At 33.5% G+C, this 14,820-nt stretch overlaps 1 protein-coding gene across 1 annotated transcript in view; it reads left to right on the top strand.

Annotated features, from left to right (window-relative positions):
• CADPS (calcium dependent secretion activator) overlaps positions 1 to 14,526 on the top strand; it is a 661,462-nt gene extending 646,936 nt beyond the window's left edge. Inside the window, exons 25-30 of the mRNA XM_063941549.1 lie at positions 2,841 to 2,915; positions 5,127 to 5,210; positions 5,816 to 5,848; positions 10,864 to 10,971; positions 14,188 to 14,235; positions 14,506 to 14,526. Coding sequence (XP_063797619.1) covers positions 2,841 to 2,915; positions 5,127 to 5,210; positions 5,816 to 5,848; positions 10,864 to 10,971; positions 14,188 to 14,235; positions 14,506 to 14,526 — 369 coding nt within the window. The remainder of the gene's footprint in view (positions 1 to 2,840; positions 2,916 to 5,126; positions 5,211 to 5,815; positions 5,849 to 10,863; positions 10,972 to 14,187; positions 14,236 to 14,505) is intronic.
• Positions 14,527 to 14,820: the final 294 nt, after the last annotated feature.

Raw genomic sequence — 14,820 nt, 5'->3', positions numbered from 1 at the left:
ATAACAGCCAAGCACACTGCTAAACCTGAACTACTTGATTCGGTAGGAAACGTAGCTCATTCGGAGAAAGCTGCCTGGGGCTATAGAATTGACTGCAAGGTGTGTTCTGCGGGTCTCATCATTGTTGAATTACATGTCTCCACTCTGTAGAAATTTATTTTTCTTTTTGGCTCATATGGCGTCCAAGCATCTAGATACAAACACACTGTAATACCACCTGTTGTTTGTATCATTATAATTATTTCAAATCTGAAATTCCTAATTATTGTGTTTTTCATGAATATATTATTGCCGTTTTTCCTACACAATTAGCGATGACAGGTTGTTTGTAAAAATGAAAATAAAAATAAACTTTTCATATGTACATATTGCAGGAAGTGAGAATTATGCATTACTAGTTAATTAATGCCTTGTGCGTCCCTCGCTTACATCCTGTACCAAATTCTTTTGTTTTCTCGGAAATTATCCACCCATGTTTTTTTGTACAGTGAGGTATTTTATGGTTATACTAGGAAATCATTTTTCACTTTTTTTTTCCCCTTGACACATAAGAATATATGTGACAATGAATATATTCTTAATACCTCCAAAAAATATATTGTATTTCTGTTACGGGTGCTACTACAGATACACCAGGATACTGGCATGGCAGGATGTACAGCTGCAGTGCATAAAACAGAACTTAGAAATACTGGGGGTAATTCAGACCTGATCGCAGCTGTGCGTTTTCGCACTGCAGGTGTTCAGATCTGAACTGCGTATGCGCCGGCGCGTCGGACGACTGCAGGCGTCGGTGCATAGCAACGGAATGGTGCGAAAAAAGCGATTGCATGGGCGATCGCAAGGTGCTTGACAGGAAGAGTCCGTTTGTGGGTGGCAACTGACCATTTTACAGGACTGTCCAGAAAAACGCAGGCGGGATCAGGCGTTTTCAGAGAGGGTGTCTGACGTCAGCTCCGGCCCCCAGGATCACATCGCAGCCGCATAGTAAGTCCAGGGTTGAGCAGAGACTTTTGCTACAAATACGAACACACACTTGCACATAGCTAATGCCCTCCCCCTGTAGGCGGCGACTATCTGATCGCAGGGCTGCAAAAAAGCACCCTAGCGATCAGGTCTGAATTAACGCCACTGGTGGTTATGTACATATATTTTTTTTATGACCGTAAGATGAAGTTATCAACCAAGCCATTTTTTTTTAAACATATCTAAATAGTATACCTGTAGTTTACACAAAGTGAAGGCAGATGTTTGAGTGTGGAACAAATATTTTTTATGAGCACACAATGAACTAGTGACACTGAAATATATTTTAATTAAAATAAAGTTTAAAATCAGTGGTCACTAAACTATTTTGCTGACGCAGTTGTCACAAATTGGTTTTTGGGACACACCTGTGATGATAATAAAATATTGAAAACTGAATAATACATTTATATAAATTAATAAAACCAAAGTAACTGGTAGATGTGTTCATTTGCAAATACAAAGTATCTCACACATACAGTACAATAATACATTGAACTTGTTTTCGGAGTTATCCTCTATTAAGTATCCGTACATGCTTATTGAGAATGAGCCCCACTATTGTGTCAGTGATTTTGCTAGTTTTTAGTAAATTGTTATGTTCATAGTGAAGACAGTGTTCATCTTCTCAGTTTTCTATGATCAATTGATCTCTATGTTAGAGATTGACAAAACCTTTATGAAAGATATCCACCTGATTCTGCTGTGAAATTTTGCATGGGTCACCATGGCATTAAGTGTCCCTAGTTTTACCCCAACAGTAAGCAAAATGAATTGACTGTCCTTGTCCCATATCTATTCATAGACTATATATCTTCAAAATATGTATTTACTAATACAGGGGCTGATTCATGTTTGTAAGTAAAGCAAATTATGAAGCTTTACACGTGGACTAGATGTAACATTATGCACGTTACATCTGCCCCACCTGCAGTGCAACATAGTTTTGCCCGGTTGCTTCATAATTTTTTTACTTAAAAAAAGGAATCAGGCCCACAGTGCGAAATTGTGTTGTGCAAAAATGTGGACATTTTCACAATAGAATTTTGTCCAGCAACATATTGCTTGAAATTTGCGTCTCTTTGATCTTTCTTCGCTGTGTACATGCATCATGTACACTTTAATGTCATCTATGTAGGACACTTTGGACATCGCAAATAATTCCATGTTCCCATCTCATTTTTCAGTTTTTATTTATTTGCTCATTCAGTCTTGCTTTCATTATAAATTTTGTTTTACCTCCATTGATTTTTGTTTCATCTTTTACCGCACCTTCCTCATTATTTCTGTTCCCATCCATCTGAAAGTTTGCTAAACAGTGGGTAAGTGTGTCTAACATTTTCAACTGTATTGTCACCCCTCACTCCCCAATGTATAATTAGCATTTATTTCAGTTTTTTTCTCCCTTCTGTCAACATCCGCATTGTTTTGACTTAATTAGCATTTTAAACAGACATTAATGCAAACACTTGAAAATGAATGTTCAGAGTTATATTTTAATTACTCCTTTCTTTAAATATTGTATAATTTTTGTGATGTGTAAAGAACAAATTTTATTACACAAAAACCTGACTTGTAAAAATGTGTAATGTGCCATTTGTTTTTGTTTTTTTAATTAATTATTTATTCTGTTACTATGTATGATGTCTACAAAAAGGATAATCAGGTTAATTAACAGTTTCTTTTCACAGCTGATAGTTTTAAAATTAAAACTAACATAGGAATAGTCAGTCCCAAAAAGAGACTGATGATTCCGTTGTCATTGTTTATTCAGTGTGTTAATATTTTGCCTTTTCCTGTCTTATTTTTTTTAGCACCAGTACCATTCAAAAATTGATGAGCTAATTGAAGAAACAGTCAAAGAAATGATAACACTTTTAGTTGCAAAGGTAACTTCAGTCTCAGATGTTATGATCCGGGTAAAACACATATGTATAGCATGATTTTACTTACAATAATATATATATATTTATATTTATGAATTTGTGTTTTTCAATAACTGAAAGAATTTCAGAACCGGACTCGTAACTTATGATTGAGTTTAGAATATATTTATTAATTCATTTTTTTTCTCACTATTTTCCTCCAAAAAATATATATACCTTTATTACATTTAAAGCAAATATATGTGATTACACTTTACATTTTAGGGTAAACCTGGTGCATTTTAGAATGCTGCAATTTCCTGGCCAAGAAACCACGGAGAGGGAATTCTAACATTACATGGAATGGCGAATGCTGTTCCTCTATTACCTCACAGCAATTCTGCTGTCAGTGAGCTAAATGTTGTGGTTTGAAAGGGGAAACTGTATATTCGGAAAGGGCAGCAGTCTTCCCTAATAATTTCAATGTTATTCTGCATGAGAGTATCCCAGCAAATCCTCTTTAGGACTTCCTATGTTATACCCAATGTTGATCTACATGACACAAGGAATTTGATCATATTTAACAATATAAAAAATTAAGTTAGCGTACAGAAAATTTAGGTTCCTTATACTTAGCTTTGTTTTAGCAAAATTAGACATTTAACAGGGCTGTAGACTAAACGAGTTATTGTTTGTATCAAGAAGGACATGTGCCAAAGCTTCGTTTTTATATCTTGGGGGTATTCTCTAGTCCAGTACTTTCTCCCAAGCAACTACCTTTTAATTCGGGTGGTATTCATGTGACCAACGGTCAGGAGACCAATGGTCACATGACCTCCCCCAGCATCCCGCCACCTCATTATCCTGATGGTCGGCATGCCGACCAACAGGGACTTTTTCCACTCGTGGATGTCCATGACACCCATAGAGTGGGAATAGAACTGTTGACACCGAGCCCACAAGGGGCTTGCTGCACTCGCCTCCCCCTCGCCAGGATCCTGGCGTAGGTATGCTGCCGGGATCCCGGCGTCAGTATGCTGGCCGCTGGTCTTCTGACCATCGGTAAGCCATACCACACTCTTTTAATTCACATGATATATATGAACATAGTACTTTCCAACCTTTTGATCACTGGGTCTTTTTTCGGGGTCCTTATTAAACTCTTTTCTCAGAAATAGATTCCCTTCCACAGATATCTATCAGGCAACCTATAATCGTCACCAAAGTTTATGTCTTTTTGTCAGGAAGGACCTCTAAACTCATAACTTTTTATATGTCATTTCTTCAAAATAATCTCTGTATTTTTTTTATTATTTCTTTTTTAGTAGTTGAATATTAGTCAAAATTTTAAACTAACTTACTGACACTAAAATGTTAAGAAAATGCTTCATATCATAACTAGATTATTAAGTGTATCTGTTTTTATTTATTACTTCAACAAATATTACAACTGTGTCCTCTTACAATGTTGCCACAATTCGTACACACACACTCATCCCGGTAACTTTATACAATGACGGGCAGTGTGTAGTCGCATCTGGCAGTTTACAGTGCAGTGCGAATTTATTGTGGGTGCAAGTGACTTGCATGCGCATCGCGGCAAAGATGTAAACATCTGTACAAATGTCCTTAGTGGACAGCGAGTATGACCTATTTCTAGGCTGTTGATTTAACTTTTCAACATCTGTTTATAACAGTTAACAAAATGTTCACAATGTTGCGTATGTTTTTACTGATATTTTCACATTTACAAAGCACCCAGCCTTGGTTAACACTGTTAAATTTAATTTCTGTTAGTTTGGCATAAAAGTCTACTCTGTTTACTTTTTAAGAGACTAATCTTCACCAAAAAATAAAAGCTCATACAGAACATGTTATTAACAAAAGTGGACTTTAAACAGTCTTGTATTATGCAGAACTTTGGATTGCGATTACCTTTAACCATAGTTTCTCAGAGCTGGATTTAATGATCTACAGTAGATGTGGGTTTCTATCATGAGTCAAACCAATTAATCACAGAAGATCTGTGCAGTGGTGTGGCCTTTATCACTTTTCAAATAAATGATTCACCCAAGACCTATGATATTGTCACTGATAGTTGAAGGTTTCCCATCCAACCATATTGTGTACATGTATGGATTCTGAAATAAATATATATATATATATATATATATATATATATTGATGTCTACTGTTGTATATGAATACTAATGTAATGTATCTTCTTATTACTAGTTTGTGACTATTCTAGAGGGAGTACTGTCCAAACTCTCGAGATATGATGAAGGAACCTTATTTTCCTCTTTCCTATCATTTACTGTAAGTGAATATATTTTCTGCATTATTATAGTATGCTGTGCTAAATAAACTGTTACTTACAGATTTGCAGTATTGTTGCTCAAGAGACAATGAACTACATTAAAATGTGAATTTAACCTGTTCACGGCTAGCATAAGTAAGTGTACATACTGGTAACTCTGATGTCTGTAATAATAATAATAATACTGATACTGAAATACCATGAGAAATCAAATAACTGCTCAAAATTACATTGAACAAATCATTACAATTTATCTTTTCAACTTTAGGAAAATAAGTATTTGTCCTCTAGAATTTATTATTCTTGGGTAATGGTGTGGAACAAAGTACAATTTCCCTCACACATTTTGCTGAAACAATGGCTAATTTTTTATTTTTTTTTACTTTATTGTTTGCAAGTGGCTCAGTTTTTAATCAATAATTTCAAACCATTAACTGAGCAGGTCTCCCTTTCAGGAATACGTTGAAGGCTAGAAGATTAGATTTTTTTTTTTTTTAAATCACTGTACAGTATAGTCATCATGTATCATTAATTGTTTCATCACCCATTTATACACCTGCAATAGAGTAAAATAGTCTTACTTAAGTGTCCTTTTTCCTTTAAGGTCAAGGCAGCTTCCAAGTATGTGGATGTTCCAGTAAGTATTATTTAATGTTGTATTTTATATGTGAATATATTTCTGGTACAGTGTGCTTTTATTATGTGTTAAAGTTCTTTTTTGTAGCTTACTTTTGTTTTACTTTAGTTAATACATGCTATAGATTTAGATTTTTATTACAACTTCATATTCATTGTTTTTTCCCCACAATCCGACTACAAAGTATTTGTGCTATAGACCAACTTTTTATTAATATTTTGTTCCATTAATATGTTCATTGTACAAATGCAAGTATGTGTAAGAATTAGAAATTATATTTTGGCAAAAAAAATGTAACCTTAATCCTGTTGTAACAGCAATATATACTCATAATAACAGTATTATCGGTGGTACATGACTTCCTAATGAAATGAGCTCTCACAGTTTATAAATAAAGCACTTAAACTTAGTGAGAAATTTGCATTTAAATTGAGGTTAAGCACATGAATATTGACTGTAAGATTTAAATGTCATGGTTAGCTTTCATAAATGTACAATACTTAAAGTAAATTCATTATGTAAACTGTCGCACTCCTGAAATGAATTCTAGTTTTAGTGAACAAATTAATACTTTAGTGCTTATGCTCAACTAAATCCCATCTAGCCAGAGTATGATAGAGTCCCAGAATAATTTTAATGCAAAGCTTTCATACAGGCACAATAGAACACCCTCACAATATAATGCTGTTTCATTGTGTTTGAAAAGTGATTGTAAAAATTAAATTATAAAGAAGTGGTATTTTGAAGTTGTCAGTTTAACATAAAGAAAATAATAATTTCATTGATTGTCACCTTTACTAAAAAGTATAAATGTTAATTTTATAGATCGATAGATAGATAGATAGATAGATAGATAGATAGATAGATAGATAGATAGATAGATAGATAGACAGACAGACATAGTGTTTGTATATGGAATCACTCGTAAGCCAACACAAATATGATTATGTCAGTAGATTTAAGATTTTTATTTACTAACATTTTGTGACATTATCAGACACATAAGGTAATGTAATTTAATAATATAAACAACACTCTGTGTCAAGAGTCTATATTTATGTACTTACAGTATATGACTCAATACAAAAGTATATTTTTATTTGTTCTAAAATAAAATCCCTGAACATATTTAACTTTGAAAATTAAGATTGTTTATCATAATTATGATGAGCTTTAACAATGTAACTTTTTTGTTCCTTAAGATATTTAACTGCAGAATCTTATAGTTCAATTATTATTTATAATTACTTTAGAACTATTTACATGATGCATTGTTTCCTTTCTATGAATTACTGTAATTGTGTAAACAATGTTTTCTGATTTCAGAGTTATAATATATACAATATTTCATCAGTCTATTAGTTAACTTCATCTTTTCTAGTATTCCAATATAAGAGACTATAACATAAAGAATATTGTATTTGAATGTCATATAAATTTAAGCAATATTTTTGTATATCATTCCATAAATGTCTCTGTATTTCACATCAAGCCATCATCATACACCCATCATTAGATTCATATTTTGAGCCATTTCTTAGTACCAAATCTCCACCTTGTAATGTTTTTAAACTGATTGAGTTTGTTCAATAAGTGCAGCTGATACTAAATATGTTAACAGTGGGCCTGTATCTTGCCAAATATTGAGGGGTTAATGGAAAAGGCTATGCAGCAATGAGAGTCACCTAGATTGAGTTCCAAATCCTTTTTTCTTAATTAGCAAAGCAGATATAATATTCTGCAATGTGGAGCGCTATTGTTTTGCAGAAGTCATTTTGAAATTTTAGAAATTCTGAGAACCCGAGATTAAAATGAAAGAATATATTAAGTAGGACTATTTACTTCAAAGTTCATGGGAGTTTTTTGTAGACGTATAACATAACAGGGGAATAATGCTCAGGAACTGGATTGGAAACCATTAATATAATTAATATATTAATATAATTAAATTAACTTCATGTACCACCGATAATACTGTTATTATGAGTATATATTGCTGTTACAACAGGATTAAGGTTACATTTTTTTTGCCAAAATATAATTTCTTATATTGGAATACTAGAAAATACAATTAGTTTTGTTTACAAATCACAGTGCAACTGCAGCAATGAGACATCCTAGGCTGCTAAGGCGACCAACTGTGTAACTCTTCGATCTGCCTATAATACAAGAACATGATCCGTCGCAATAAATTCAGGGTTCCGTGCTAACATTTTAAACTGTGCTTGTTTTTGATACTGATAATAAAAATATAACCAACTGCAGTGCCAGGAGGCAAAATATATATTTTTCAGGATTTTTGGTGTGTTTTTTTTTTTAAATACTACAAATAAATATATTAAATTAATGAAATATCCCAGTTAGTACACTATCGTTAAAATAATCTTGATTTATTGCATTTGTATTTTTCTGAGATTTTGCATTTTTGCAAATAGAATGTGTTGAGGCATTAGAAATGTTTTAACATATAAACAAATAATCACATCAGTACAAGACCACTGAAAAATACAGCATGTTTAAAAGATTTGCACAGGATTACTCCTGTATTAATCTCATTGTATTTCAAATTAGTACCTTGTCATTGTTTCAGCAAGTGTTAGGAGATGTTGCCACATTTCAAGGCCCACACATCGTACCCCTTTCGCCTGATAATTGTTTGCTTTGTGTAAGAAAAAAAGTTAAATTACAGTCCTATTGCTCCCCAAATGCTCTTAATTTTCACCCTGGAAATTACACTGGAGTGTTAACTAACTTCAATTCACAGGGCCTGACAAACTCACATTACATTGATTTGATGGCATGAGATCAAAGGTAACATTCAGTTATGAATATCAGTTTTATTATTTGTTTGCAAACATATTAGATATTAAGAACTAAAGGATATTTACCGCAGTTTATATAATGAGTGATGTTAGCATTTTTTTTAATGAGTTTTTGGTGCAAATCAGCCTTTTATCTGCAGCTTACATTACCCTCACTGACTCAGAGTTACCAGCTGTTGTTCTCGCAATCTAGGATAGAGCTAATTACAAGGTATAGCTCTGCGCATTCTTACATATTGAGAAACTGTTGTTCTAAATTTATCTACCAGGGAGTTATCTTCTATGAAATACTGTTCAATACTGACCGAGTAGTATTTTTATTATTTTGTGCTCATGCTCAGTTGTGCCAAAAGGAAGTTAATATTATCTATGAATCCTTTGACTTTCCAGATGTGTAAGTGACCACTGCCATTCGTGTTAATCATAGTTTTATTAGGACAATTCCCACAATATCGTGTGCTGTATTCGATGTAATAGTGTCTGAGAAATAATGTAGATTACACAGTGAGGTTATGGCAAGAATCAGTAAGACAAAAAGAATGGGATGGATTATCCTAAAACATGAACTGTCTGATTCTGTCAATCACACTGAAAAGTAAGCATTTGCCTTAAAGGACCAATAAACTGATAATGCATAAAAAGAGCTATAAATAAAATTCACAAATATGGCTGTAAAATGCTTGAAGCTCATCAAAATGAAAGATATTTGACAAAGTACTGCAGTGTACATTATAACCATTTAACTCAAACATATTGTACTCTCCAGCCATGTAATTTACCCATCCACATAGGATTATGAGTTCCACCGAAACAAGACAGTTTCTTTTGAACGTCAAATTCTTTGACAATTGGCGGAATGGGTATGTCGGTATAGAGGAAGAATTAAACTTGCCGAGCATATCGAGCCCGCAAGAGGCCTAGATGCGCTCTCCCTGCTGCTGGCAGATGGGATACCGCTGTCGGTATAGTGACAGCCGGCAACCCGTGTGCCGGGATCCCATACTGATCCCGGGAAAATGGTGTGGTACACTGGATGAGCCAGACAGCCAATGTCCACCAACAAGTTACAAATTTTCCTGGGTAATGAGCTACATTAATTCTTTATTAAGGTGTTTCTTCTTCAGGAGGACTTTAGGCTATAATAATTTGTACATGCACTACTGTAACTTTTTAAAATATTGTTTTTTTTTCTATTGTGCAGTAATTCATATCTTCAAAATTGTAAGGCAGGGCTGTTTATTTTTGTTTTCCTGAAATCCGACACAAAAACTCTGCTCTGTAAACAAATCTATCTGGTGCAGAGAACAAATCAAAATTGTGTTATATCCAAGAACAACGGGGAAAAAACTGTGCCAAATAGTATGAATATAATAACAATGCTTTGACCAGTACTAATTGGCATAAATATCAACCAAAATACACACCGGGCTTATCTAGAAAAAACTTTTAGTTATCAGCAATTATCAGAGTTAATCAACTCCTAGGTGTTGGTTGATGTAGTAGATAAAATAACTTATGTTATTTCATCAATTTATAAAATAAATCAAACATAATTAATAACCCTCAATGAATAATAAAAAAATTCAAGAAAAATATTAAAATGAAATATCTGAATATGTTTCACATCAGTTTATAAAAATAGAACTGTATGAATGAATAGTACACAAGGAAGCCAGACAAATAAAGTGAACGTTTGTAATAAAGGTTTCAGACAGAAATGTAGGAGCCAATCAGTAAAAGTTGTCTGAAGGTTAATAACCCCTTTAACAGACAGTGATATGTACAGAAGCCACAGAGGTAATATGATTAATAGATAATGTTGATTCTTTTCAAATACAAGGAAACTGCCAGATTTGTTTTTTTTTTCATGAAGGTAAAACACAATCCAGTAACAGGTCAAATGTTAAACTATCTTCATTTAACTTTAATTGAGCATTTCATCCTTAATCCATCGCAATTGGCTAGAGACACATTCCCAAACCACAGGTCAGTGGCTTCAAAACGATGGCAGATCTGTTGTATTTCATGCACATTGGTGAATGTATATGGTATCACATCCAAGGGCAGTAGACCCTGTTTGATTCAATGCAATTTTTATTTCTTTATTTATTTATTTTTATATAAATTAGATGTTTGATGAGCAATGTATGGGAACAATATTTTAATTGTTTTTTTTCTTTTTTTTCTCTACAGAAACCAGGAATGGACGTCGCTGATGCCTATGTCACATTTGTGCGTCACTCTCAGGATGTCCTTCGTGATAAGGTCAATGAGGAGATATATATAGAAAGGTTATTTGATGTAAGTAAATGCCTTCTCCTCCTTGAACAGCAAGGGGGAGATGCCCCAAAATGTGACAAAATAAAAGACAGGGGGATAAGTCACATTTTGAAAAAAAAAAAAAGTGGTACTCTTCTTACGAACCTTTCTTTTCCCTCTAATTTGCTCTTTTCTGCTTTAAATCTGTATTCTGGTGTACTGTGTTGGTCTGCGTCTGATACTAATCACTGGGTGAGCCTTTTTGGACACAAGAGGTGGTTTTCTCTATGTTGTGTATGTAAGACCTACATTTTTTATATGTTTTCTTGATACATGTTACTTGCCAACTACAGAACTGCAGTCTGCCAAACTCTAGTACTAAAAATCCTTAACCCCTTACCTACAGGGTGAAACGGAAAAGTCCAAAGGAAGATAAGATAAAAATGTTCTAATTTTCTTCACTAAATAATATTTTGTCGTATTCTGCTGTTGCAAATCAGTTTAGGTACTAAATCACAACAAGTTCGCTTATAGGGGACAAGTAAATGTGATAAGTAAAATTGCAAATATGATAGTGAAAAAAATAAAAACATGTTTTAAATACATTAGATTGACAGCATTAATAAAAATAAATGCAGTAACACATTTGATAAAAAAAAAATTAGGTTATATACCATCTTTCAGTTTAGAACAAACTAATAATTGAAACTTAATTTGCTAAACAAAACCCAAAAAATATTTATTGACCCTAACGGCTGGAGATTTTCTCATTTCCATTTATATCCAAATTTGCTTCTCCAAATCCCTTTACAGGATAGAATATTTAACATTTTATTTTTTTCTAAGTCATATATCCAGTATTTTAATATGTATTTCAATTATTCATGCCAAATTGAAATTAATTTTAGTATATATTTAGTGTAATCTTAACGTAGATCGTATTTTTAAGTGTAAACTAATTTAACAGATATAAATTTGCCCATATATTGGCAGATCTGGTTGTTCAGCCATGCACTGAGTATCTGTATTCATATCTAGTCTTGCCACAAGGCTGGGCTATGTTAGTGTACCCAATTACCGCAGATGGCTGAAGACAATACCTTCCGGCAGATTACTAGCCAGCCAAATGTTTACACAGTCCCGTAGTATGTAACTTAACTAAATCAAATGTTAGTTTATTGATGGCAAAATTGGACCTGCACCCAACCATTTGGGTCTAATCTGGGTCATAAAAGACTATTAACTGTGAAATGTACTGTACTTGACTTAAAGCCGACTTAGACAACCTGTGTCCCTTTTGGTGCTGTAGTACTACAAGTTTCAGCCACAGGTGGACGGCATACTGGGACTATAGTGCCATAAAAGCTGGCTGGCCACAGGTTGTCTACTTTTGGTATGTAGAATTCTTTACACCATGGGAGGGTTACCAAATGAACAGCTGAGCAGAAAATATGAAATTTTGCAAGCAATAGCCAATAGATTTATTAGTCATTACATACAGTACTGTAATGCCAATATTAATGGTATATACATAATTCACACGTGGCATGTGTATTTCCAATAGACAAGAAGTTAAAAGCCAGGATATCTATGTTAATGTTCCTGTCACCTTCACTACTGTATTCCTGTCTATAACAGTGTGCCCTCAGGGTTAGGACCACTAAACGTGTGTGTTATTAACTAGGTCTTGTGTCTCTGTAACCGTTAATATCTGGCCCTTTCTATCACCCCTCTCATGTGCATCTCCTGGCCTGAGCTCGTGTCACGCACTGTGCTTCTCACTCTGCTCTCTCACTTGTGTGCTACACACTTTTTTTTTCTTTTCCAATCCAAACTCTTTCGTACTACCTTTTTGTGTATGTGTGTTTTTTATTTCCACTTCTTGCATTTCCTGCTAAAATAATCTCTCCTTTATGATTTTTTCACTCTCTCACTGACGTCCTTCCGATTGAAATGGAACTTATCTCTCATGTCAAAAGTTTTTTCACATTATGTCAAGTGGCATGATTTAGAGTCAAATAATCTTCCTGTGTACATCTACTAGCATGACCCACATCCACTGAGAATGCCTGCTACATGCATATAGCACAAGGAGTGGTGCTCGTCGCTCTATGCATGCGTGTCCATCAAGTTTTTTTTTAGTTTTTTTTATTTAAGTTTAGGAGCCTGAAAGTCAAAGTAATGACATACATCCACTAGGCATCAAATCATGGAAAAACTCACATGGAAAGCAGTCATTCTGCACATTGATGCCACTAAATTATCTGTGGGTTTTTCCCTTTGATGCCTAAACTGCCTTTTCTATCCCTATCCCTAATCTCTCCCTATAAACCTGTTTATTTTTGTATCTCCACGTGATGTCTCAAAAAATTTTGGCCAGCAGAAAATATTATGTATCAGGAACACTGCTGAGCTTTATGGGAAATGTCAAACAAATATATGCCATTTTACGCGTTTATAACCATTCTAAACAAATGTATATATATATTTTAAAGAAACAATGACATTTAGAATATATTATTCTTTTAAAACCACTACGAGAGAACACTAAAACAACATCATTTACTTGCATTTAAATATTAATATCTGCCAGTTTATTATAGGAACATTAAATTACTAGAAGAGATTAAGTTGACAATGTGGCAAGATAAAATATAATCACATCTATGCATTTGTTTATTCTTCGCTGAGCAGATGATGTGAACAAGCACACACAGTATACAAAAAAGTTCCTGTGGCATTTTGAACTGATCCTTTGAAAATTTAAAAGATTAGTCATTGCATGTAATGGAAATTTTATATATATATATATATATATATATATATATATATATATATATACATTTGAGAACTTTTAGGTGTACTGTGTTAATCTCACACTGGACGATAGATAGATAGATAGATAGATAGATAGATAGATAGATAGATAGATAGATAGATAGATAGGTAGGTAGATAGGTAGGTAGATAGATAGATAGATAGATAGATAGATTAGATAGATATGGAGAGAGATATGTAATTCAATATACACTACCAGTATAATTAATCTGGAAAGCCATCCTATATGGCCTCCTAAATGTCTACAGACTAACAACATATACAGAACAGTGTGTGCATTACAAAAGCACTTTAATACCCACGTAATTTGGTGTGACTTCATTTTTGTGTGGTTTCTTCTTTTTTTTTAACATCTTTCCTAAAATTTACATTTATTTTTACTTTTGCCATTTGATTTACTCCTCTTGTTTTCCCCTTCAGAAAAGGCTGGATGATAATAGTTCTGTCATGTGCCTGAGAATTTTTGAGGTAAATTTTTTTTTTAATCGCCTAAAATGCTTTTTTTGTTGGGTTTTCTTTTTCTTTTTTTTTTACCATGTCATTTCTCACAATTCACATTTAACATAATCAAACTGGTTTTATGGCTTTTATTATTACTAATATTATCTTGGCAGTAATCAACCATTACTGCTTCCATTTTTTTTTTAAATAACTTTAATATTTTCCCTGGTACTGGGAAAAGAAATAATCTGTAACATGTTGTTTTAATCCCCTGTTGTAATTTATTTTGCATTTAAGGGTTTCATTAATGTGATGTAGGTCAATGGGGTTTTCTTGACATTTTATGACCTTCAAAGATGGAAGTCCCAACATCTATAACTAAGTACTTCTGAATATTAATGAGATATTGGTAGAATCTCTATTATTTTCATGCCATTGGTACCTGGCACATATTGATAACTTTTTTTTTTCTTGGCAGTCTCCAATAATACTGTCTACTCTAAATGAATGTAGCATTTTAAGTTACAGGGGAGTTATGTGACCACCTTTTCACAGGTCCCAGAAACCCAAGTTGCAGGGGCAGAACATTCAGTTGAGAGGTACCATAGCAAT

This window comes from Pseudophryne corroboree, chromosome 9, assembly GCF_028390025.1.
Source record: "Pseudophryne corroboree isolate aPseCor3 chromosome 9, aPseCor3.hap2, whole genome shotgun sequence".
Classification (NCBI taxonomy): domain Eukaryota; kingdom Metazoa; phylum Chordata; class Amphibia; order Anura; family Myobatrachidae; genus Pseudophryne; species Pseudophryne corroboree.
The sequence above is the reverse complement of the archived record's forward strand: the minus strand, read 5'-3'. Positions and strand labels throughout refer to the sequence as shown.